The sequence below is a fragment of the Hemitrygon akajei genome, chromosome 21 (genome assembly GCF_048418815.1).
Source record: "Hemitrygon akajei chromosome 21, sHemAka1.3, whole genome shotgun sequence".
Taxonomy (NCBI): Eukaryota; Metazoa; Chordata; class Chondrichthyes; order Myliobatiformes; family Dasyatidae; genus Hemitrygon; species Hemitrygon akajei.
The window spans coordinates 27,714,816-27,740,866 of record NC_133144.1 but is presented as its reverse complement, the minus strand read 5'-3'; the positions used below and the strand labels follow the sequence as shown (position 1 = coordinate 27,740,866).

General features: G+C 41.4%; 2 protein-coding genes across 2 annotated transcripts in view; both read left to right on the top strand.

The window, feature by feature from the left end:
* Window positions 1-2,941, top strand: part of LOC140714175 (uncharacterized) — a 46,178-nt gene extending 43,237 nt beyond the window's left edge. Inside the window, exon 7 of the mRNA XM_073025050.1 lies at window positions 1,201-2,941. Coding sequence (XP_072881151.1) covers window positions 1,201-1,209 — 9 coding nt within the window. The 3' untranslated portion in view covers window positions 1,210-2,941. The remainder of the gene's footprint in view (window positions 1-1,200) is intronic.
* Window positions 1-26,051, top strand: part of LOC140714176 (secretory carrier-associated membrane protein 5) — a 366,120-nt gene that overhangs the window by 59,598 nt on the left and 280,471 nt on the right. The window lies entirely within an intron of this gene.

Below are 26,051 nucleotides of genomic sequence, written 5' to 3'. Positions count from 1 at the left end.
TTTTACAGATTTATTTTGTGATGGTTGATTGATGACTTTTAAAGAGTTAATTAACAAATATTCTCTCGCTCATACACATTTTCTGCAATATCTTCAGGTTATACATTTTTTACAATATTTATCTAAGTTTCTATATTTGCAAGAATCTGATTTGTTGGATACCATTTTGAAGTTGTATCCTTTAGTGAGAGGTTCTATTAGCAGAATTTATAATTTATTTTTGTTACAAAAAGAGAACTTTTCACTAAAGATTAAACAAGATTGGGAGAGAGAACTTAATATGACCTTTGTTAATGAAGATTCGTTGTGAGTTTTGAAAAACGTAAATTCTTCTTCTATATGTGCCAATCACTGTTTAATTCAGTTTAAAATTGTTCACCGTTATTATTTAACAAAGGAGAGACTATCTAAAATATTTCCTAGTATAGATAACCACTGCAATAGGTGTAAAACTGAAGTAGCTACTTTGTCACATATGTTCTGGTCATGCTCCTTATTAAAACCATTTTGGAAATCTTTATTTTCTACAATTTCTAAAGCTCTGAAAATTAATTTACAACCTAACAGATCGACTGTTCTATTTGGAATAGTTCCACATCATATTCAGGGTATTTCATCTTCAGATCAACATGTAATTTGCATTTGTTACATTATTGGCAAGAAGGGCTATTTTATTAAAATGGAAAGATACTTCTGTCACTACATTAATTGAATGGTTTTCTCAAGTAATGCTATGTCTCAGTTTGGAAAGAATTAGAAGTAGAACCTTTGATCCCCGATTCGATTTTGAGAGAAGATGGGGTTCTTTTGCCAAATATTATCATTTAATTTGAATTATTTTATATCATTTCCTTCCAATCTTATTTTATATAAATATGAATTGGCGGTTGATGATTCTTTTTCTTTACATATATATAGAGGATGGTAAGACATATTGCTCTGGGGGTTGATTCTTAATGGGTTTTTTTCTCCTTTTTTTGTAGTCAGTGGGTTGTTTTTTTTTCCTTAGATGGTTTTTTTTTCTTTCTTTATATATAATTTTGTTTTTCATTTTTATATGTTGCAATCAGTTTTTATTTTCTTCAGCTTTATTAATTGTATATATATTAATTTGTTGAAGTTTTGTAACATCTTATAGCTGTAGGAGATTATGTACCAATAAAAAGATTCTAAAAATGAAAAATATTGCCTCCCTCCCAGATGCGCTGAATAACTTCTACGCCTGTTTTGAGGCGGAAAATGACATGATGGCGAGGAAGTCCACCCCTCCTACAAATGTCCAGGTGCTGTGTCTCACTGTGGCTGATGTGAGAAGAACCCTGTGCAGGGTCAACCCCTGGAAGTCTGCTGGACCAGACAGCATTCCTAGTAGAGTGCTCAGAGGATGTGCAGACCAGCTAGCAGATGTTCTCACTGACATTTTCAACATCTCTCTGAGTAGCGCCACCGTTCCAATGTGCTTCAAGGCCACCACCATTGTCCCCGTGCCGAAGAAGTCTTCAGTGTCTTGCCTAAATGACTACAGTCCCGTTGCACTCACATCCATCATCATGAAGTGCTTCGAGAGGCTCGTCATGAGGCATATCAAGATCCTGCTGCCCCCCTCACTGGACCCCCTGCAGTTTGCGTACCATCCCAACCACTCAACAGATGACGCCATTGCCATCACCCTCCACCTGGCCCTCACCCACCTGGACAAAAACGCCACATACGTTCGGATGCTGTTCATAGACTTCAGTTCAGCGTTCAACACAATCATCCCTCAGAAACTGATTGGAATGCTGAGCCTACTGGGCCTGAACACCTCCCTCTGCAACTGGATCCTAGACTTCCTGACTGGGAGACCTCAGTCAGTTCAGATCGGGAGCAGCATCTCCAACACCATCACACTGAGCACGGGGGCCCCCCAGGGCTGTGTGCTCAGTCCACTGCTGTTCACTCTGCTGACCCACGACTGTGCTGCAACACACAGCTTAAACCACATTATCAAATTCGCCAATGACACGACCGTGCTGGGTCTCATCAGCAAGAATGATGAGTCAGCTTACAGAGAGGAGGTGCGGCAGCTAATGGACTGGCGCAGAGCCAACAACCTGTCTCTGAATGTGAACAAAACAGAAGAGATGGTTGTTGACTTCAGGAAGGCACAGAACGACCACTCCCCGCTGAACATCGACGGCTCCTCGGTAGAGATCGTTAAGAGCATCAAATTTCTTGGTCTTCACCTGATGGAGAATCTCACCTGGTCCCTCAACACCAGCTCCATAGCAAAGAAACCCCAGCAGCATCTCTACTTTCTGCGAAGGCTGAGGAAAGTCTATCTCCCACTCCCCCATCCTCATCACATTCTACAGGGGTTGTATTTAGAGCATCCTGAGCAGCTGCATCACTGCCTGGTTCGGAAATTGCATCATCTCGGATCGCAAGACCCTGCAGTGAATAGTGAGGTCAGCTGAGAAGATCATCGGGGTCACTCTTCCCACCATCACGGACATTTACACTACATGCTGCATCTGCAAAGCAAACAGCTTTAAGAAGGACCCCATGCACCCCTCGTACAATCTCTTCTCCCTCCTGCCGTCTGGGAAAAGGCACCAAAGCATTCGGGCTCTCAACGACTAGACTATGTAACAGTTTCTTCTCCCAAGCTATCAGACTCCTCAATACCCAGCGCATGGCCAGACACCTTGCCCTAGTGTCCTGTTTATTATTTATTGTAATGCCTGCACTGTTTTGTGCACTTTATTCAGTCCTGGGTAGGTCTGTAGTCTGGTGTTGTTGTGTGTTTTTTTTCTCTGTGTTTTTTTTTACGTAGTTCAGCCTAGTTTTTGTAATGTGTCATGTAACACCATGGTCCTGAAAAATGTTGTCTCATTTTTACTATGTACTGTACCAACAGTTATAGTCAAAATGACAATAAAAGTGACTTGAATATCCTGGAGAGTGAATTTGCAATAAATGTCAAGCTTCAACCACATTTATTTACTCCATATGAGATCAAGAAATAGCCAAGACAGCAAAGGCAGTGGCAAAACGTGACATTGTGTAGTACTAAATGCCTTGTTCCAGAATAAGCTGTACCTAAGCCAGGCTGTTCCAGTGCAGTTACAATGCAAGCATCAACCGAACAACATGGAAGATTGCCTTGACAAAAAAGAAGACATTTCCATTCAGGTTAAGTACCAGCCAGTGAGTGTACATCAGTCATGAGCAAAATGAAGGGAGGCATCCTTGGCAGAGCTATCTGTTGACATCTGCTATCAAATGTCCATTTTACATTTTATCTAGACTGTTTCAGCTCCAAACAGCACAGGTATGATCCAAAGTTGGACTAAACTGTTGATTTTCTACCTTCAACTTCAAGGCTGTATTTGATTAGGGCATCAAGCTCTGATACCAGAAATGTCAATAGGCATGAAGGGGAGATAAACCTTCTTCATAAAATGGAGAATGGCTATGGTCACAGTCACAGTTAATTATGCCACTTCCAGGATATCACTAGAGGAGTGGCCTAGGCTTAACCATCTTCCTGATCTATCAATGATCTTCCTCCATTATACTGCCTGAAGATGTTTGCTGAAGATTCCACAACACTCAATTCCAGTCAGTAAATGAAGCAGTTCATGCTTGCAGATAACAAAATGTAGACAACATTTAGATATTGGTAGGCAAATAGTAGGTGACATTCATGCCACAACTTTTAGGAAATCTCTGTATTCAATAAGGGAATCTAACCCAAGGCATTCAGTAGCATTACCGTCCTGGAGAGCTGAGCAGAAACTAAACTGGGACTTTGGATCAAATAAGTGAGTTGTGATTCTGTGGTGATTGATTCACTGCCTTTCCTATTTACAAGATACTAATCATTCTCCACCTGGATCAGTATACAATCAGCCCTCCTTATCTGCGGGGGATTGGTTCATGGACACCCCGCGGATGCTCAGATTGGTGGACTTTAGGACCCAGCGGAGCACCGGACCTGATTTAACCTGTGTCAGTGTGGTGGACTTTAGCTCCCGGCAGAGCATGGGACCCGTCGCCCACAGTGTTTCTATTCTGGAAAATGATCATGATTGAAAATAAAGTGGAAATAATAAAGCGATCAGAAAGAGGTGAAATGCCATCAGGCATTGGAAAAGCATTAGGCTACAGTTGGTCAACGATTGGAACAATTTTAAAGGATAATGTGAGAATAATGGAACATGAGAAGGCCCTTCCCTGGTGAAAGCTACAATTATTACTAAGCAACACAGTGGTTTAATTAGTGAAATACATACGTTTCTCAAGTGTTTTATATGCATAGAAAGGTAAAAATATACTATATACTAAGACAAAGGTTTGACTAACTGACACGAAATAATACCGGATGTACCTGTTCCGACTTGGAGAACTTCCATTTTTTTTCGATTCCCGATCTGCAGTAACCTATGCACATCCTCCCATATACTTCTCTATCATCTCTAGATTACTTGTAATACCTAATGCAATGTAAATAGTTGTTATACTGTATTGTTTAGGGAATAATGACAAGAAAAAAAAAGTTTGTACATGCTCAAACAACAAGTGCGGGAGAGAGAACTTCCGGGTTTTCCTGATCCACAGTTAGTTGAATCCGTGCATGTGGAACCAGCGGATAAGGAGGACCGACTGTAATTCCAATACTCACGAAGCTTGACACAATCCAAATACAGAAGCTTGCTTAATTGGCACCCCATTAACTGCAGCCAAATATTTATTCCCTTCACTTCCAGCAAACAGTGTGTAGCATGTATAAAATTCACCCTGGTTACTCTCACAGGCAATTCTGACAGCACCTCCCAAAGCAAAAAAAGGCAAAGATAGATGTGTGCACCCCTTGCTCATTTCCTCTGAATTGCACACCATCACGACTTGGAAATATATTGCTATTCCTTCATCATTACTTAATCCTTTGTAGCAATGTGGAAGTAGCTTCATCACAGATTAGTAGTTCTAGAAGGGGACCAAGCAGTAACTCTTACCAGTCCCATTCATATCATCAAAAATTAAAGGAATAAAAATTTTAGATTATCTGCTAACTACTTCATAGATGTTTATGGGACCCATGTGTAAGTTGATCATGATTTATATTTTACTGACAGGCTCAGGATACAGAGAAAGGGCAATCACAAATGCAAAGCATACTTTCTGAGCATAGGATGTCAATAAAACAAGTAGGAAAGGTAGGTGAAAATAATCATGTTTCTGTCTATTGCCTTTTAGTTTTAATCAGGGCAAGGTTACTTTAGAGAGCCAACCTTGCTACTTCTGATTTTTAAATGGCTATTTTTGACAACCTTATTCATATGTGAAAGTTGTTCTATAATTGGCTGATCAAAAGCTTTTACAGCTGAATATATGTGTCTGTCAGCTGTCTGCAGAGCAATACTGATATCACTTTAGCACATTGACCTAGAAGTTCATTGATCTAAAATATTCTTTCTTTTAAAATCTTTTTATTAATTTTTAACCAAACATAAGAAAAGAAGACATCGATTACAAAGAGCTTGAGAGTTCATAATTAATAGGCTAGAATACAAATACAATTAATAATTCACATATAATAGTCTCCCAAACTCATAGTAGGTTGCAAAAAATGGAAAAATTTAAAAAACCCAAAAAACCAAAAAAAAAACAACCTAACCGACCTAACCTAAACAACCTAATCTATTGTATCATATCAAGTATACACAGTAGTGTCAATAACTCCGTACCTCTATCCAAATAATTTAAGATGATGAGAGAATGGTTTGGGAAAGGTCAGTTTAACTCATATGAAAATGTTGGATAAATGGTCTCCAGGTTTCTTCAAATTTGACTGAGGGGTCAAAAATGACACTTCTAATTTTTTCTAAACTCAAACAAGAAGTAGTTTGGGAAAACCATTGAAATGTAGTTGGAGGATTTAATTTATTTCCAGTTCAATAGGATAGATCTTCTAGCCATTAATGCGACAAATGCAATCATCCTCCAGGCTGAGGGGGATAAACGACTATTATCCACCATTGGTAGGCCACAAATTGCAGTGATAGGATGAAGTTGCAATTTGATATCCAAAACTATTGAAATAATGCCAAACAACACACACAAAATGCTGGTGGAACACAGCAGGCCAGGCACCATCTATAAGGAGAAGCACTGTCGACGTTTTGGGTCGAGACCTTTCATCAGGAGTAACTGAAAGGAAAGATGGTAAGAGATTTGAAAGTAGTGGGGGGAGGGGGAAATGCGAAATGATAGGAGAAGACCGGAGGGGGTGGGATGAAGCTAAGAGCTGGAAAGGTGATTGGCGAAAGTGATACAGAGCTGGAGAAGGGAAAGGATCATGGGAGGGAGGCCTCAGGAGAAAGAAGGGGGGGGGAGCACCAGAGGGAGATGGAGAACAGTCAGAGTGATGGGCAGAGAGAGAGAAAAACAAACAAACAACTAAATATGTCAGGGATGGGGTAAGAAGGGGAGGAGGGGCATTAACGGAAGTTAGAGAAGTCAATGTTCATGCCATCAGGTTGGAAGCTACCCAGCCGGTATATAAGGTGTTGTTCCTCCAACCTAAGTTTGGATTCATTTTGACAGTAGAGGAGGCCATGGATAGGCATATCAGAATGGGAATGGGACGTGGAATTAAAATGTGTAGCCACTGGGAGATCCTGCTTTCTCTAGCGGACTAAGCGTAGGTGTTCAAATAATGCCAAAAATATCTTTCCAGTAATTTTGCAAACAAGGGCAAGACCAAAACATGTGAGTTAATGAGGCAACATCAGAGTGCTATCTGTCACAGATTGGATAAACATGGGAATAAATTCAAGCAAGTTTGTCCTTGGACATATGAGCCCTCTGGACAACCTTGAATTGTATTAGGTCATGTTTGGCAGATCTAAAATATTCACTATTGAATGGACACTAGAATTTCTAGCATAGCATAGTGGTTAGCATTGTGCTATTGCAGCTTGGGGTACGAGAGTTCAGCGTTCAATTTCAGCATCATTTGTAAGGAGTCTCTGTACCTCCTCCCTGTAGAATGCTGGGTTTTCTCTGGGTCCTCCAGCATCCTCCCACAGTTCAAAGACATAGGGGTGGGTTAATTGATTATTGTATATTGTCCCGTGATTAGAATAGGGTTAAATCAGGGTTGTTGGTTGCTGGGCAGAGCTGCATCTCTAAATATTGTTTTGGGTTTCTGCTCAATTGCATCATTTCAGTAGGCTTTCAGTGCAACCAACTGGGTATTTGAAAATGTCTCACCTGGTAGTCTGTTCTTTGTCCAAGACATGGATCCAGTGTGTGGTGGAGTGGGAAGATGTGGTTGTCAGATTAACTTGCCTGCATAGGTATGTACTATGACTGGAATGTGTGAAGGTTGAAAGGAGAGGGCAGGGTGGTACAGTGGTAGCTGTTCCAAACCCAGTATTGATGAATCTTCAGTAGAAGACAAGACCTGGTTTTTTTTTAATGGATCAGCTGTTGATGTTGAGGAGAGGGTCCAAGTGGTGGAAGCTTGAGGAAAGTGGAGGAAATCAGTGCAGTGCCATAAGTGTGGGGTGTATGAAAGTGCAAAACAGATCACTGACTGACTGGAAGGAGCAGCCAGTGCACCATTGCATTTTCTGAGTTTTTAGTGGTTGTTGTAAAGGGAGCATGATCCAAGTTTCCTGTCAAAACTCCAAAAGGAGCTTTCCCAGGAAAAAGCCATTGACTTTTGTCATTTATATAAAAGTTGGACAAATACACAACTGAACTTGTCATATGTGATCCCATTGAGTCCTGATGAAGGGTCTCAGCCTGAAACGTTGACTGTTTACTCTTTTCCATAGATGCTGCCTGGCATCCTGAGTTTCTCCAGCATTTTGTGTGTTGCTTGGCTTTCCAGCATCTGCAGATTTTCTCATGTTTGTACATAAAGCTGTTTGCTTTCTTTAGTTACAGCTTAATTTCACAATCCATTATTTCATATTTTGCTCCTTTGAAATCTTTTAAGTATTGTAATACGGTTTTAAAGTGTGCCTAAAATTAGGAAAGCATAGGTTTAGTAACTATAAAGGATATTAAAAAGTGTGCAGATGCTGGAAACCTGAAATAAAAGCAGAAGCCGGGAGAGATTAATTGCTGGGGGAAATCTGCAGGTGAGGAAGCATCCGAGGAAAGAGAAACAGTTCACATTTGATGTCGAAGAACTGCCTGATCCTACTGAGGTTCTCCAGCCTTTGCTTTTATTTTAAATAGGAAGGACTACCTCTTGACAATAGGCGTAATAAACAGGGAATGCAGTTCTTGGGTAATACTCATGAGGTAAGTCAAAAAATATGAAATCATCCAATGTGTGTGATATTTTGAATTCACTGACTGAAACTATCATCCAATTTTAAAAAGTGGATAAACATAAGGAAAGCTATAACCTACAATGAGACCTGGAAAATGGTTTCGGCATAATGGTTGTTATTTGGAGCAGCAGGCAAAAAAAAGGCCAAAGAACCATAATTCCACCAGTGTTATTTTGTTTGTGATCCATGTCTGTCCTAAATTTACTACTGAAAAGATGGCCAATAAATAAGAAAATTAGAAGCAAAGACATTAACAGCACTGATTAATAATGGAAGGCATTATTTCTGCTTGTATTTTGTTTCATGCAGACACAAATCTAATTCTGTAGTACTATTACCTATTGTCTGTACCTTGTGATTTTATCAATATTTGAGATATGACAACTCACATAAGAAATGTTGAAGTTTCTTTTGATATTAATAACATCTGTCAGATCTTGCATAAACCATACCAAAGCAATGTCTTTTATTGAAATAGCATTAGAATTGCATGACAATAGCCCAGCAGGCACACTCAAATGGTTCAATTAATATCAAGAATATAGAGTATACAACCTGAAATCTTACTCTTCGCAGAGTCATCCATGAAACAAGAAAGCCCAAAGAATGAATAATAATATATCAGAACTCCAAAGCCCCTCTTTTGTATGAGCAGAAGCATTAACTCCCCTCCCCAACTGCACCAGCAGAAGCACCACCCCCACCTACCATGCAATCAATAGCAAAAGACCCCAAAGAAATGCTGATCTAGAGTTCATCAAAAACTACAGCCCATCCTAACACACCGGTATCTTATACAGGCTCTCTCACCAGTGAGGGAGACAGAGGTCACTCCTGCAACAACAAGGTCAGTAGCTCGCTGTTCCAATGTTACAATCTTCTGTGTTGCCTCTCCAAGCCCCCTGAATCTGGGACCAACAGGCTCTCGCCCTCCATGAGAGAGAGGTAATACTTGAGTACAAGGCTCGTCTTCCGACAGCAGTGCACACCACTTGATGTCGATATCAGTCTCCCACAACGCTTCAGTCGATGAAATCAGTGAGGAATGGGGTCATCCACAGGGCCACTCCTAAAAGCACACATCAACCAGGCTGCACAGCCAGTGTGAAAACCCACTGCTTTCAGAGAACCGTAGTTTGAACTGTAGATCATGAGCTCCGACAGAATCCCAGCCACCTTGAAAAGAAAAGACACAAGAAAGGAAGAACAAGCTGCTTCACGAGCGATCTGGAAGAAGTCGCCTGGATCTACAAAAAACCACTGGCACCATCTTTCCTAGCTCCTCCCCTAGCTAATTTGGGAGATGGGTAAAAGAAACATCTCATTCCTGATGGGACAGATTACCTCATGAAGACAGATTACTTTTTCAGTTTAACCCTCCAGGAGAAGATGGACTCACTGCTTTGTTCTTTAAACTGAGCGTCTGTTGCCAGTCATGTCTCACTCAGGATAGTATTTTCAATGTCAAACCACAAAGATTCTCAAGTTATTGTAGCAGAGTTGTTTGGATTTGTTGCAGCTGGGGCTGTTCAAGAGGGCTCTGATGTCCAAGGTCGTGTGTTCTGTGCATGACTTCTTACAGCACATGATAATTTGCATCTTTTCTCCTGTGTGAACTTGACAGAGTGAGGCCTTGTTCCATTGGCAAGGGTTCCAAGACAACTGGAAATCAGCCCTTGGTGCAGGGAAATGATTGCTCAAACATTTGTAACATCCCTTGTCTCTCAGCATGCGCTCACTCATTCTCAAGAAAACACGTATACACAAATGGGACCAACACATCATTGTTCATTACCTTTCCTCACTCCCCTCCATTGCCTGCTCTTACCTGACCATTCCCACCCTTACTCTCCCCTGTCCTTGGTTCTTTTTTTGACTGTCACCCAGCCACACTTTGGCTGCCCTAAATTCTGAGCCCTCCTATCCTGGTTGTTCTCCAACCTCACAGCTTCTTATGACAAACTTGCCAACATCAATTCTGCCATTTACTGAGAGCAGATAGTGTTGTTCTTGCAGAAGTTTATCAGGTGGATTATGCCTCTGGTAATTTCTTGATATTGGAATTAGCGTATTATTTTCACATGCATTGAGATACAGTGAAAATTTAGTTTTACAAGGCATCCATTCAGATGATTTCAAAACACAAATTCATCAAACAGTACAAAGAGAAAAGCAATAATAGAAAGCAGAATGTAGTGTTACAGGGACAGAAAGAATGCAGTGCAGATAGATAACAGGTTGCAAGGACCACTGTGAGGTAGATTGTGAGCAAGAGTTCATCTTTAAAGTACAAGAGGTCTGTTCAAGAGACTTTTAACACAGGGATAGAACCTGTCCTTAAGCCTGGTAGTACAGGTTTTCAAGCTTTTGTATCTTTTATGATAAGGGGAAAGAGGAGAGAATGACCAGAGTGAGTGTGATCTTTGATTATGCTGGCTGCTTTTCTGAGGCAGCAAGTTGTTGACAAGGGTCCATGGAGGGGAGGTAGCTTAGTGATGGACTGAGCTGCATCCATAAATCCATGCAATTTCTTGCAGTCTTGGTCAGAGTAGTTGCCGTGCCAAGTTGTGATGCATCTAGATGGGAAATATCCAAGGGTGTATCTATAAAAATTATTGAGGGTCATTGGGGATATGTTGAATTTGCTTTGCCTTCAGAGGATGTCAGGATGTTCGTGTGTTTTCTTGACTATAGCATCTACATGGTTGGACCCCAAGCATAAAGCCAAGTCTACAGAGGAATGGCTTAAAAACAACAAAGTTAATACATAGAATATAGAAATCTACAGCACATTACAGGTCCTTCGGCTCACAATGTTGTGCTGACCAGGTAACCCTACTCTAGAAGCTGCCTAGAATTTCCCTTGCTCATAGCCCTCTTTTTTTTCTAAGTTCTATGTACCTGTCTAAGAAGCTCTTAAAAGACTCTATTGTATCTGCTTCCACCACCGCTGCTGACAGTGCATTCCATGCACCCACCACTCTGTAGAAAAATTTACCCTGACATCCCCTCAATACCTATTTCCAAGCACTTTAAAACTATGCCCCCTCAGGTTAGCCATTTCAGCCCTGGGAAAAAGCCTTTGGCTATCCACATGATTAATGCCGCTCATCATCTTGTACACCTCTATCAGGTCACCTCTCATCCTCTGTTGCTTCAAGGAGAAAAGGCCAAGTTCACTCAACCATCTAGGCAACATCCTTGTAAGTCTCCTCTGCACTCTCTATAGTATCCACATCCTTCCTATAGTGAGGTGACCAGAACTGAACACAGTACTCCAAGTGGGATCTGACCAGGGTCTTGTATAGCTGTAACATTACTTCATGGCTCTTGAGCTCAATCCCACTGTGCGGTTCTTTGTGGAAATGGGACCTGCTCTCAGGGCTTCACGACTGACTGCTTTTCAATATGCCAAAGATGCGACCTGGAGACTAGTGTGCCTTCAGGGTGCCAGATTTTTGTGGCTCTGGAGGCAGGTGGATTGGAGGCCGGTGCCGCTGCCAGACGTGTTGTGGGAGTACATGCATCCTTTTGATGTCCCTCTATATCATCTGACAACCTACCGGACTATCCACAACACCGCCAACCTTTGTGTCATCAGCAAACTTACTAACCCACCCTTTTTCATCATCCAGGTCATTTATAAAAATCACAAAGAGGAGGGGTCCAAGAACAGATACCCCAAGGAACACCACTGGTCATTGATCTTCATGCAGAATGCAAACCATTTACAACCACCCTTTGCCTTCTGTGGGCAAGCCAATTCTGAATCCACAAAGCAAGGTCTCCTTGGACCCATGCCTTCTTACTTTCGGAAGGAGCCTTGCATGGGGAATCTTATCAAATGCCTTACTGAAATCCATATACACGACATCCACTGCTCTACCTTCATCAGTGTGTTTTGTTACATCCTCAAAGAATTCATTCACGCTCATAAGGCATGGCCTGCCCTTGACAAGGCCATGCTGACTATCCCTAATCAGATTGTCTCTCCAAATGCTGATAAATCCTGCCTTTCAGGATCTTCTCCAACAATTTGCCCATCATTGCAGTCACACTCACTGGTCTGCAGGTACTTCTCCCATCCCTATTGCTGATGCAAAGATCATTGTAAGAGGCTCAGTAATCTCCCTCACTTCCCGCAGTAGCCTGGGATGCATCTCTTCTGGTCCCGGTGACTCATCTAACTTAATGCTTTTCAAAAGCTCCGGCACATCCTCTTTCTTAATGTCTACTTGCTCAAGCATTTCAGTCCACCGTAAGACATCCCCACAATTGCCAAGGTCTTTTTCCCTGGTGAATACTGAAGCAAAGTATTCATTAAATACCTCCACTACCTACTCCGACTTTATGCACACTTTTCCACTATCGCACCTAATTGGTCCCATTCTCACATGGCTCATCCTTTTGCTTTTCACATACTTGTAGAATGCATTGAGAATTTTTCTTAATCCCACTCACCAAGGTCTTCTCATGGCCCCTTCTAGCTCTCCTAATTCCATTCTTAAGCTCTTTCCTAGCAACCTTATTTCTTGAACCTTTCATAAGCTTTTTTTTTCTTAACTAGATTTTCTACATCCTTTGTACTCTATGGTTCCTTAACCCTACCATCCTTTCCCTGCCTCAACGGAACTTGCCTATGCAGAACTCTTTGCAAAAGTTCCCTGAACATTTGCCACATTTCTGCTGTGCATTTCCCTGAGGATATCTGTGCCCAATTTATGCTCCAATTTCCTGCCTAATAGCATCGTATTTCCCCCAGCCCAATTAACTGTTTTTGCAAACAGTCTGCTCCTATTCCTGTCCAGTGCTGTGGTGAAGGAGATAGAGTTGTGATCACTACCTCCAAAATGCTCTCCCACTGAGAAATCTGACACCTGACCAGTTTCATTTCCCAGTACTAGATTAAGTACAGCCTCTCCTCTAGTTGGCTTATCTACATATTGCATCAAGAAACCTTCCTGTACCCCTTGCGCTAAAGAGATGCCAATCAATAGTAAAGTTTAAAATCTCCTTATAGACAGCAGCAGGAAATTAATCCTGATCTTTATAGTATTCAGCACTGGTTCAGCATATCTACATTTAGTCCAGTGAATGTGCTATAACATCAACACAAATTTAAGTAGCTTTCTTTCAACTTTTGTGGAAGTATTGCACTGGATGAATATAGGCAATAGTATAATCATACAGGACAGAAATCGGCACTTAGGCACATCCCCACCCCATGCTGACATTCAAGAAATTTGTCTACGCTTATCACCATCACTTGATCCATGACTTAATATGTTTTGTCAATTCAAGTGCTTACCTAGATACTTGTTAAGTGTCTCTGTCCCCAGTACCCTCTCAGGCCTTGCATTCCATCTCCAAATGCCATGTGAGTCAAAAAGATTCTTTCTTTTATCTCTTCTAAACCTCTTAATCCTTACCTTAAACCTATGCCCTCTAGTTATAGATACCTCTACTACAACAAGTTTACTACTGTTCACGCTATGGTTTTTAAAATTCTGTGCATCTCATCATTTTCCGCCTCAGTCTCTCTGCTTGCATGCAATAAAACACATCAAATCCAGTCTCTGCTCACAACTGAAATGCTCCATGTCAGGCTACATCCCAGTGAATCTCCTCTTCACGCTACCCAGAACAACTGCATCCTTTCTATACTAAGGACTTAAACTTCATCCAAAATTCCATTGGTGACCCTGCAACTGTTTTATACTCTGTGCCCAAATAATGAAGACTGTATAGTGCCTTCAGCACCCTATGTGACTGAACTGTCACTTTCAAAGATCTTTGAACTTGTTCTCCAGTACGGGTTCTTCAATACTCCTTATGGCCCATTCATTATGTATGTACTTCCTTATTTAACCTCCCAAAGTATATCATTTCACATTCAACAAGATTAAATTCCAACTGTCAATGCTCTGCCCAATTTATAGCTGATTAATATCTGAAAACAATGACGGGGTGGGAAGGTGTCAATAGAACCTGGATAGATTACTGAATAATGACTGCTGGAAATGTATTCTTTGTGTACAAGAGATTAGGGAAAAAACAGGAATGCAGCAAGGAGCTCCCAGGAGATGTTGCAGTTGAATACTCATGCCCACCCTGCCTCCTCCCAGGGGCTAATAAAAATATAGAAGTCTTCTCTACTAATGGAGTGCTGTTTTCTGAGTGCTAAGAGCGCAATGAATGCTGTGTAGGCTGAAGTGGAACTGCAGACCAGGACAATTAAGATAGTAAATCCGTGCTGTTGAGAGTCAGGCGGCTGATGGAAATTCATCAGCTTGAAATGTTAACTCTTTCTCTATCCATGTACACTCACTGATCTGTCAAAGTTGAGTTTATTGTCATATGCACAAGTATATGAATGCATAAGTGCAATGAAAAGCATACTTGCAGCAGCATCACTGACAAATAGCTTCAGATGCACTACATTCACAAGGAATACTTAACAATCTAAATTATGCAAGGAGTAACACAACTAAAATTTAAAAAATCCGAAGTCCATTGTGAATCCAAGTGGTCATAGTTTTGCTGTAATTTAAGTAGTGATTAGGGTTGTGTAGGTTATTTCGTGAATCAAATGGTTGAGGGAAAGTAATTCTTGATTAACTTTGTGGGAGTTAAAGCTTCTGGACCTCTCGCTCGGAGGTAGCTACAAGAAGATGGTATGGCTGGGGATCTTTGATGATAGATGTTGCCTTCTTGAGGTGAAGAGGCTTCTGTCTGCAATGTACTGGTTTGTGATGAAAGTTCTGGTGTTTCATGCACCTGCTGGCTTTACCCTTTTTAGTGGTAGATAAATATGCTTCCAGTGGATGAAACTCGATAGAGTGGATGTGGAGAGGATGTTTCCTGTGGTGGAAGTGTCTAAGACCAGACGACATAGCCTCAGAAAAGAGGGGTATCCTTTTAGAACAGAAATAAGGAATTGCTTTAGCCAGAGAGTAGATAAGAATCTGGAATTTGTTGCCACAGGCAACTGTGGAGCCCAAGTCTTCATGTACATTTAAGGCAGAGGTTGATAGATTCTTGACTGGTCAGGGCATGAAGGGATACGGGGGAAGGTAGGAAATTGGGACTGAGAGGAAAAACTGATCAGCCATGATGAAATGACAGATCAAACTCAATGGGCCCAATGGCCTAATTCTGCTCCTATAATTTTATGATCTGAACCAGGCATGTATTTCAGATAAATTAAAAAAAGATCAGAATATATAGGAAAAACTTTAGAACAATGTGCTAGAAATGCGAATTTAACTGAATTTGGGTAGTTGGTATAATACTGACCTTCAGATATGAGTTATATTGGCAGGTATATGGGGTAATTGAAAAGGGTTATCAGAGATATGATGTTCTAGAGGGTCAATACAACATTTGGTGTCTGTGTATTGTGTGGTTCATGAATATTAATTATTACTTTGTTGGTGAGTCACTACTATTAAGGAAATTCATCTCATTCACATTATGTGTATCATGAAGCTGAGAGTTGTCTGTCACAATAAATGCATGTGTTTCCAAAAAATGCTGGAGGAATTCACCAGATCACACAATGACTTTGGAAAAAAATATACAAACGATGTTCTGGGCTGAGACCTAATTAGTATTCATTCACCAGGAATCGAAAATGAGTCTTAGCCCAAAATGTTGAATGTTGATTTCTTTCCACAGATGCTCTCTGACACACTGATTTTCTCCAGCATTTTGTAAGTGATGGTCAAGATTTCCACCTTCTGCAGAATCTCTTGTGTTCTCAGTGTCTTGGAGTCATTTGGGATTTTGAACCACAGGCAATCAATGAACAGGAGTGCAAGTAGAAGAGGCATCTTCACATGGGGATACAATTGAAAATTTGAAAAGCAGCACTTCTTGGCAATTTTTGGAGTTTGAACTGCAGCCAATCAGTGAAGAGAATTCATTAGTAAGGTCAATAAAATCAAGATAGGCAAGCAGAATGGCTATTGTTGGAGTGGGATAGTGTTAGAGTGGGGAGTCTTTGGCTTTGGTTCATCAGGCTACGGCAAGGTAAGCATCTGGTAAGTTCCTTTTTCTTTATCTTTCATTGCTCATCTGTTAGAACATAGCTAGTGCAGTAAGAATGGCTGTGAGTGCTGTGTTGTTTTTGTAAGATGTAGGAATTCTGAGAGACCTCCAGCTTCCCAGATAACCAAATCTGCATCAGATGCACGAAGCTGCAGCTCTTCAGAGAACACACTATCCAACTGGAGCTGCAGCTTGATGACCTTCTGCTCATACAGGAGATTGAGGAAGTGATAGTTAGGAGCTACAGGGAGGTAATCATCCCTAGGTTGCACGATACAGGTAACTGGGTGACTGTCAGGAGAAGGAGCAAAAATGGACAGCCAGTGCAGATTAACCCTGTGGCCATTCCCTTCAGCAGTAAGTATACCTTTGTGGATACTGTTAAGGGGTACCACCTACTGGAGGGAGCTACAATGAACGGGTCTCTGGCACTGAGTCTGGGTGCTAATGCTCAGAATAGAAGATAGGTGAAGAGGTCTGCAGCAGTGATGGGAGATTCCATAGAGGAATAGAGGTGAGATTCTGTGGAGATGATAGAGACACCCGGATGGGGCCAGGGTCAGAGTCATCTCGGATCAGGGCCATGACATTCTAAAGGAAGAGGGTGAGAAGCCAGAATCTTGGTACATATTGGTACCAATGACATGAGTAGGAAAGGAGTGGAGGTCCAGAAGAGAGATTTCAGGGGGCTAGGTAGAAAGCTGAAAATCAGGACTCCAGGGTAGTAATCTCTGGATTGCTCTCTGTGCTGTGCACCAGTGAGGGTAAAAATAGAAGCATTTGACAGATAAATGTGTGGCTAAGGAACTGGTGTAGGGGGCAGGGGATTTGGTTTTTGGATCATTGGGATCTCTTCTAGGGAAGGTGCAACCTGTACAAAAGAAACAGGTTACGCCTGAACCTGAGGGGTTTGAGAGGGTTTAATCTAACTTGGCGGGGGGGGGGGGGGTGAGAACTGGAGAGTTAGGGCTGAGGATAGGGCAGTTGGTTTACAAACAGGTATTCTCTTGCAAGGGCAGGCTGATTATAGGACAAACATGCAGTCAATGCGATGAGTTGCAATGTAAGCATACAAAAATAGATTGTATTATCGAAGTACATATATGAGATTTATTTTCCTGTGGCTATACACAGCAAATCTATAGAATAGTAACTAACAGAGGCAGAAAGATGAACCAGAGGACAGAAGACAACAAACTCTGCAAATGCAAATATAAATAAATAGCAATAAGTAATGATAATATGCAATAATGAGATAAAGAAGCCTTAATGTGAGTTCATTGGTTGAGGGAATATCTCAATGATGGGCTTCTTTTGATTTGGCCCACAACAACAGAGTCATCAGCCAACTTGAATATGGTACGGGTGCTGTGTCATTAAATCATAGGTGTAAAGCAAGTAGAGCAGGGGCTAAGCACACAACCTTGTAGTGCACCTGCGCTGATGGAGATCATGGAGGAGATGTTGTTGCCAATCCCATTGCAAGTGAGGAAATCCAGGATCCAATTGCACATGGAGGTATTGACAAGGTCTTGCGGCTTATTTATTAGTTTTGAGGGGATGATGGATTTGAATTCTGAGCTGTAGTCAATAAAAGTTGGACAAAGTTGAAAAGGATGATGAATACAGGACTGAAGGTGTATTTGAATGCACTCAGTATACGGAGTAAGGCAAATGAACTTGTAGCACAGTTAGATATTGGCAGGTATGACGTCATAAGCATCACTGAATTGTAGCTGAAAGATTATAGCTGGGAGCTTAACATCCAAGGATACACATTGTATCGAAAGAACAGTCAGCTAGACAAAGGGGGTGGGGTGGCTCTGTTGATAAAAACTGAAATCAAATCCTTTGAAAGAGGTTAGTTGGAATCGGTAGATGTAGTAGCATTGTAGGTAGAGCTAAGAAACTGCAGGGGTAAGACGACCCTGATGGGAGTTATATACAGGCCTCTGAACAGTGACAAAGATGTGGGCTACAAATTACAATGGGAGATATAAAATGCATGTCAAAAAAACAATGTAATAATGGTCATGGGGGATTTCAATATGCAAGTGGATTAAGAAAATCAAGTTTGTGCTTGATCCCAGGAGGGGGAATATGTAGAATGCTTACAAGGTGGCTTTTTGAGCAGCTTGCAGTTTGAGTTCATTAGGGGATCCGTTCTTCTGGATTGGGTGTTATGCCATGAACTGGAATTGATTAGAGAGCTTAAGGTAAAGGAACCCCTAGGGGCTGATCATTCATTTTTTTTTCATTTTCAATCCTTTCTATTGATTTTTCAGCAAAAAGAGATACAATTCAGAGGAGGTTATAGCAAACACATAATACAAAAAATGTAGAAACAACAAAAGAATATATACTGTCAAAGTCAAATAAATATAATATTGAGCTATTGTATATAAACAAAGAAACACAACTCCTCTTGACAAATCATAGAGAAAAAAAAGACTGGAAATTTCTATAGTAATGAGAAAAAAACAGCTAAACTAACCTAAAACAAACAAAAAGAAAGATTGGGCAGTCCATTTGAGGATAAAATTAGAAAAAAAGAAGAAAACATCCTTCGAGTCAGGGGATGATCATTATATGATCGAATTCACCCTGAAATTTGAGGGAGAGAAGCTGAAGTCTGATGTACCAGCATTACAGTGGAGTAAAGGGTGTTACAGAGGCATGAGAGAGGAAATGGCCAAAGTTGATTGGAAGGGAATACTAGCAGGGATGATGACGGAGCAGCCATGAGGCATGGCTGCAACTTCTTGGAGCAATTTTCAAGGTATAAGATAGATACATCCCAAAGAGTAAGTATTCTAAAGGCAGGATAATGCAACCGTGGCTGACAATGGAAGTCAAAGCCAATATAAAAGACAAAGAGAGAGCATATAATAAAACAAATATTGGTGGGATGTTAGAGGACTGGGAAGCTTTCAAAAATCAACAGAAGACAGTTAGAAGTTCATAAAGTGGGAAACCATGGAATATGAAGTTAAAGAGTATACCAAAAGATTATTCAGATATTTAAAGGGTAAAAGATAAGTGAGAGTAGATATTGGACTGTTGGAAAATGAATCTGGAGAGGTACGTGAGGGAGGCATGGAAATGGCAGATGAACTGAATAAGTATTTTGCATCAGTCTTCACTGTGGAATATGTTTGCAGAATACCAGAAGTTCAAGAATATAGGGGGCAGAAGTGATGCCTTCAATAGGGAGAAGGCTAAAAGTAAAATTGATTATCGGAGTACATATATGGCACCACATAAAACCCTGAGATTCTTTTTCTGTGCCATACTTAGCAAAACTATAGAACACTAACTATAAACATCAGGAACTATAAACTGTAAAGAAATTGTGCAAATAATAAATATCAGTATTTATTGAATATCAATAAATAACTAGTAAAAAATAACAATGTAACAGAGTCCTTAAATGATTTATCCCCTTTTGTTCATGAGCCTGATGGCTGAGTGTTAGTAACTGTTCCTGAACCTGGTTGTGCGAGTCCTGAGACACCTGTACCTTCTTCCTGATGGCAGAAAAGGCCATTGTCTGGGCAGTGAGGATCTTTGATGATGGATGCTGCTTTTCTCCAACAACGTTTCATGTAGATGTGCTCAATGGTTGGGAGGATTTTACCAGTGATGTACCGAGCCAAATCTACTACCTTTTGTAGGATTCTCTGCTCAAATGTATTGGTGTTCCCATATCAGGCTGTAATGCAGCCAGTCAGCACACTTTCCACCACACAACTATAGACATTTACCAAGGATTTCATCGACACGCCAAACCTCCACAGACTCCTGATGAAGTAGAGGCACTGTTGTGTTTTCTTCACAATAATATTTATATGATGGATGCAGTATAGGTCCTCTAAGATGGTGACACCCAGGAATTTAAAGTTACTGACCCTCTCCACCTCTGATCTTCTGATCATTGCTGGCTCATGGACCTTTGGTTTCTGTCCCTGAAGTTACATTTGGTTCCTTGGTCTTACTGGCATTGAATGAGAGGTTGTTGATATTACACCACTCAGCCAAATTTTCAGTCTCCCTCCTGTATGCTGACTCACCATCCCCTTTGATACAACCCGCAACAGAGGTGTCATCTGCAAACTTGTATATGATGTTGGAGCTGAACTTAGCCACACAGTCATAGGTGTAAAGCGAGTAGAGCTGGAGACTAAGTACACATTCCTCTCGTGCTCCTGTGCTGATGGAGATTGCAGAGGGGATGTTTTTGCCAATCTGAACTGACTGGGGTCTACAAGTGAGGAAATCCTGGATCCATTTGCACAAAGTTGTATTGAGGCCCAAGGTCTTGGAGTTTACTGATTAGTTTTGAGGATGTGATGGTGTTAAATGCTGATCTGTAATGGATCAAGTATGCTCTGATGTATGTATCTTTGCAGTCCAGATGTTCCAGTGTTGTGTGAAGAGCCAACAAGATAGCACCTGCTGTAAACCTCTTCCTTTGGTAGGCAAATTGGAGCAGATCCAAGTCGCCATTCAGACAGGAGCTGATATGCTTCAACACCAGCTTCTCAAAACACTTCATTGTAGATGTAAGTCTCACTGGGTGATAGTCATTCAAACAGCTTATCACAGTTTTCTTGGATCATTGGGAGACATCGGGGTGTGCAATGGTTCTTCCCTGTTCTAGAGGTCAAGGCAAGCATAGATGGCATTGAGGTTATTTGGAAGCCAAGCTCTGCTGTCCCCTATGTTGCAAGATTTAACTTTGTAGAATGTTATGGCATTTAAACCTTGCAACAGCTGTTGAGCATCCCTCTTTGATTTCAGTCTAATCTGGAATCTCCACTTAGCCCGAGCGATGGCTTTCTGGAGATCTTACCTCTACCTCTTGTAGCATTTTTGATTTCCAGACTTAAATGCCTCTGATTTAGCTCTCTGATCTGAAGGTGAAAGGTCTGAGGGTAGATAAATCACCTGGACCATATGTTCTACACCCCAGGGTTCTGAAGGAGGTGGCTGAAGAGATTGTTGGAGGCATTATTAATGATCTTCAAGAATCAACAGATTCTGGCATAGTTTGGGAGGACAGGAAAATTGCAGATGTCACTCCACTCTTCAAGAAGGGAGAGAGGAAGAAGAAAGTGAAATATAGTCCAGTTAGTCTGTCCTTAGTGGGAAGAGGTTGGAGAGAATTGTTAAAGATGTGGTGCTCAACCCAGCCCGTTTGTCCTTGTTCGATGATCTTTCATGATAGTTGTTGCCCATTTGAGGAAATGACTCATGGTGAAGAGGAATGTGACAATGATGTATTAGGTTGAGTCCAATACCCTGCAACTTCTTTATGCTCCTGAGTATATATTGTAGATCTAAGAAGAAAGAGAACAAAAATAATTAAATATGCACTAACAAAAGACGATATCCTTTATAAATTGTTAATGATGAAAATCTTAGAATTAAGCACTGGGAGGCAGTGTTGTGCATAGCTGAGCCTAACATTGGAGCAGCCATAGATGTCAGCTGAAAAGTAAATACTTTTCACAGTTTATCAACAGCAAAACATACTCCTTTCAATAAAAGCAAGAAAACCAGTTTTGCTAGATGAGTGGAAGAATGAGGAAGTTAAATCAATATGGAATTGAATACTATGTTTCTCTCAAATTGATCAATACAAAACCACTGATGTTGTCAAACAGCTTTTGCTTCATTCATTGCCCAAAGCCCTTGTTCATTGTTTGGCTTGTCCTTGATCCAGAAATTCCACCGAAGGTGGGCTTAGAAAACAATGTTATCTTTATGTCAGTCATGACTCATGGTTATACTTCAGTTCAGTTCAGTTTGTTTATTGTCATTTAGAAATCACAATTGCAATGCAGTTAAAAAATAAGACAACATTCTTCCAGAATGATATCACAAAAGCACATGACAAAACAGACTACACCAGAAAATCCACATAACATCTGGATCCCCAATCCAGAGTCCGGAGAGGCTGCTGCATATTAGTATCGCGCTACCATCTTAGTGCGTTCCCCGGAAAGGAACTCCAGACAAAACAAGACCAGAAACTGAAGCTACAAGACCTGCACAAAACCACATAGTTACAACAGTGCAAACAATAGCATAATTGATAAAAAAAAAAACAGACCATGGGCACAGTAAAAATAGTCCAAAGATGTTAAAAGACTAGAAGTTCGAAAGAAACCACCACACAGTTTCCACAAGTCCTCAGGGTCCCGATAGACTCGTCATCCCACGCAGGCGTCAGAAGGGAGTACCCCCGCTATGGACTTCCATGGCGCTGCCCGACTCGGCCTCGCAGACGCAGCACAAAATGAAAGCTCCGTTGAACCCAGCCTTGCAGACACAGCACACAGTGAAAGCGCCCCGACCAGAGCGGACTCCGAGTCCATCGAACCTCCGACCATCCCCTCCAGCACAGCTTCTCTGAGCACCATCCTCTGCCGAGCGTATTAAAACGCCCCCACTAACGGCCACCTGCAACGCGACCCTGAGGACTGGGGGCTTGTTCTTCTCAGCAGAGACCCGGACTTCACAGCAGCAGCAGCAATAAATAACTAGTAAAAAGTAACAATGTAACAGAGTCCTTAAATGCTTTATCCCCTTTTGTTCAAGAGCCTGATGGCTGAGTGTTAGTAACTGTTCTTGAATCTGGTTGATTCTGGTTGAATCTAAGACACCTGTACCTACTACCTGATGGCAGAAAAGACCGTTGTCTGGGCAGTGAGGATCTTTGATGATTGATGCTGCTTTTCTACAACAACGTTTCATGTAGATGTGCTCAATGGTTGGGAGGATTTTACCAGTGATGTACCGAGCCAAATCCACTACCTTTTGTAGGATTCTCTGCTCAAAGGTATTGGTGTTCCCATATCAGACTGTAATGCAGCCAGTCAGCACACTTTCCACCACACAACTATAGACATTTACCAAGGATTTCATCGACACACCAAACCTCCACAGACTCCTGATGAAGTAGAGGCACTGTTGTGTTTTCTTCACAATAATATTTATAAGATGGGTGCAGTATAGGTCCTCTAAGATGGTGACACCCAGGAATTTAAAGTTACTGACCCTCTCCACCTCTGATCTTCTGATCATTGCTGGCTCATGGACCTTTGGTTTCTGTCCCTGAAGTTACATTTGGTTCCTTGGTCTTACTGGCATTGAATGAGAGGTTGTTGATATTACACCACTCAGCCAAATTTTCAGTCTCCCTCCTGTATGCTGACTCACCATCCCCTTTGATACAACCCGCAACAGAGGTGTCATCTGCAAACTTGTATATGATGTTGGAGCTGAACTAAGCCACACAGTCATAGGTGTAAAGCGAGTAGAGCTGGAGACTAAGTACACATTCCTCTCATGCTCCTGTGCTGATGGAGATTGCAGAGGGGATGTTTTTGCCAATCTGAACTGACTGGGGTCTACAAGTGAGGAAATCCTGGATCCATTTGCACAAAGTTGTATTGAGGCCCAAGGTCTTGGAGTTTACTGATTAGTTTTGAGGATGTGATGGTGTTAAATGCTGATCTGTAATGGATCAAGTATGCTCTGATGTATGTATCTTTGCAGTCCAGATGTTCCAGTGTTGTGTGAAGAGCCAACAAGATAGCACCTGCTGTAAACCTCTTCCTTTGGTAGGCAAATTGGAGCAGATCCAAGTCGCCATTCAGACAGGAGCTGATATGCTTCAACACCAGCCTCTCAAAACACTTCATTGTAGATGTAAGTCTCACTGGGTGAAGTCACTCAAACAGCTTATCACAGTTTTCTTGGATCATTGGGAGGCATCGGGGTGTGCAATGGTTCTTCCCTGTTCTGGAGGTCAAGGCAAGCATAGATGGCATTGAGGTCATCTGGGAGCCAAGCTCTGCTGTCCCCTATGTTGCAAGATTTAACTGTAGAATGTTATGGCATTTAAACCTTGCAACAGCTGTTGAGCATCTCTCTTTGATTTCAGTCTAATCTGGAATCTCCACTTAGCCCGAGCGATGGCTTTCTGGAGATCTTACCTCTACCTCTTGTAGCATTTTTGATTTCCAGACTTAAATGCCTCTGATTTAGCTCTCTGATCTGAAGGTGAAAGGTCTGAGGGTAGATAAATCACCTGGACCATATGTTCTACACCCCAGGGTTCTGAAGGAGGTGGCTGAAGAGATTGTTGGAGGCATTATTAATGATCTTCAAGAATCAACAGATTCTGGCATAGTTTGAGAGGTCAGGAAAATTGCAGATGTCACTCCACTCTTCAAGAAGGGAGAGAGGAAGAAGAAAGTGAAATATAGATCAGTTAGTCTGTCCTTAGTGAGAAGAGGTTGGAGAGAATTGTTAAAGATGTGGTGCTCAAGCCAGCCCATGTTTGTCCATGTTTGATTGTTGCCCTTTTGAGGAAGTGACTCATGGTGAAGAAGAATGTGACAATGATGTATTAGGTTGAGTCCAATACTCTGCAACTTCTTTATGCTCCTGAGTATATATTGTAGATATAAGAAGAAAGAGAACAAAAATAATTAAATGGGCACTAACAAAAGACGATATCCTTTATAAATTGTTAATGATGAAAATCTTAGAATTAAGCACTGGGAGGCAGTGTTGTGCATAGCTGAGCCTAACATTGGAGCAGCCATAGATGTCAGCTGAAAAGTAAATACTTTTCACAGTTTATCAACAGCAAAACATACTCCTTTCAATAAAAGCAAGAAAACCAGTTTTGCTAGATGAGTGGAAGAATGAGGAAGTTAAATCAATATGGAATTGAATACTATGTTTCTCTCAAATTGATCAATACAAAACCACTGATGTTGTCAAACAGCTTTTGCTTCATTCATTGCCCAAAGCCCTTGTTCCTTGTTTGGCTTGTCCTTGATCCAGAAATTCCACCAAAGGTGGGCTTAGAAAACAATGTTATCTTTATGTCAGTCATGACTCATGGTTATACTTCAGTTCAGTTCAGTTCAGTTTGTTTATTGTCATTTAGAAATCACAATTGCAATGCAGTTAAAAAATGAGACAACATTCTTCCAGAATGATATCACAAAAGCACATGACAAAACAGACTACACCAGAAAATCCACATAACATCTGGATCCCCAATCCAGAGTCCGGAGAGGCTGCTGCATATTAGTATCGCGCTACCATCTTAGTGCGTTCCTCGGAAAGGAACTCCAGACAAAACAAGACCAGAAACTGAAGCTACAAGACCTGCACAAAACCACATAGTTACAACAGTGCAAACAATAGCATAATTGATAAAAAAAAAACAGACCATGGGCACAGTAAAAATAGTCCAAAGATGTTAAAAGACTAGAAGTTCGAAAGAAACCACCACACAGTTTCCACAAGTCCTCAGGGTCCCGATAGACTCGTCATCCCACGCAGGCGTCAGAAGGGAATACCCCCGCTATGGACTTCCATGGCGCTGCCCGACTCGGCCTCGCAGACGCAGCACAAAATGAAAGCTCCGTTGAACCCAGCCTTGCAGACACAGCACACAGTGAAAGCGCCCCGACCAGAGCGGACTCCGAGTCCATCGAACCTCCGACCATCCCCTCCAGCACAGCTTCTCTGAGCACCATCCTCTGCCGAGCGTATTAAAACGCCCCCACTAACGGCCACCTGCAACGCGACCCTAAGGACTGGGGGCTTGTTCTTCTCAGCAGAGACCCGGACTTCACA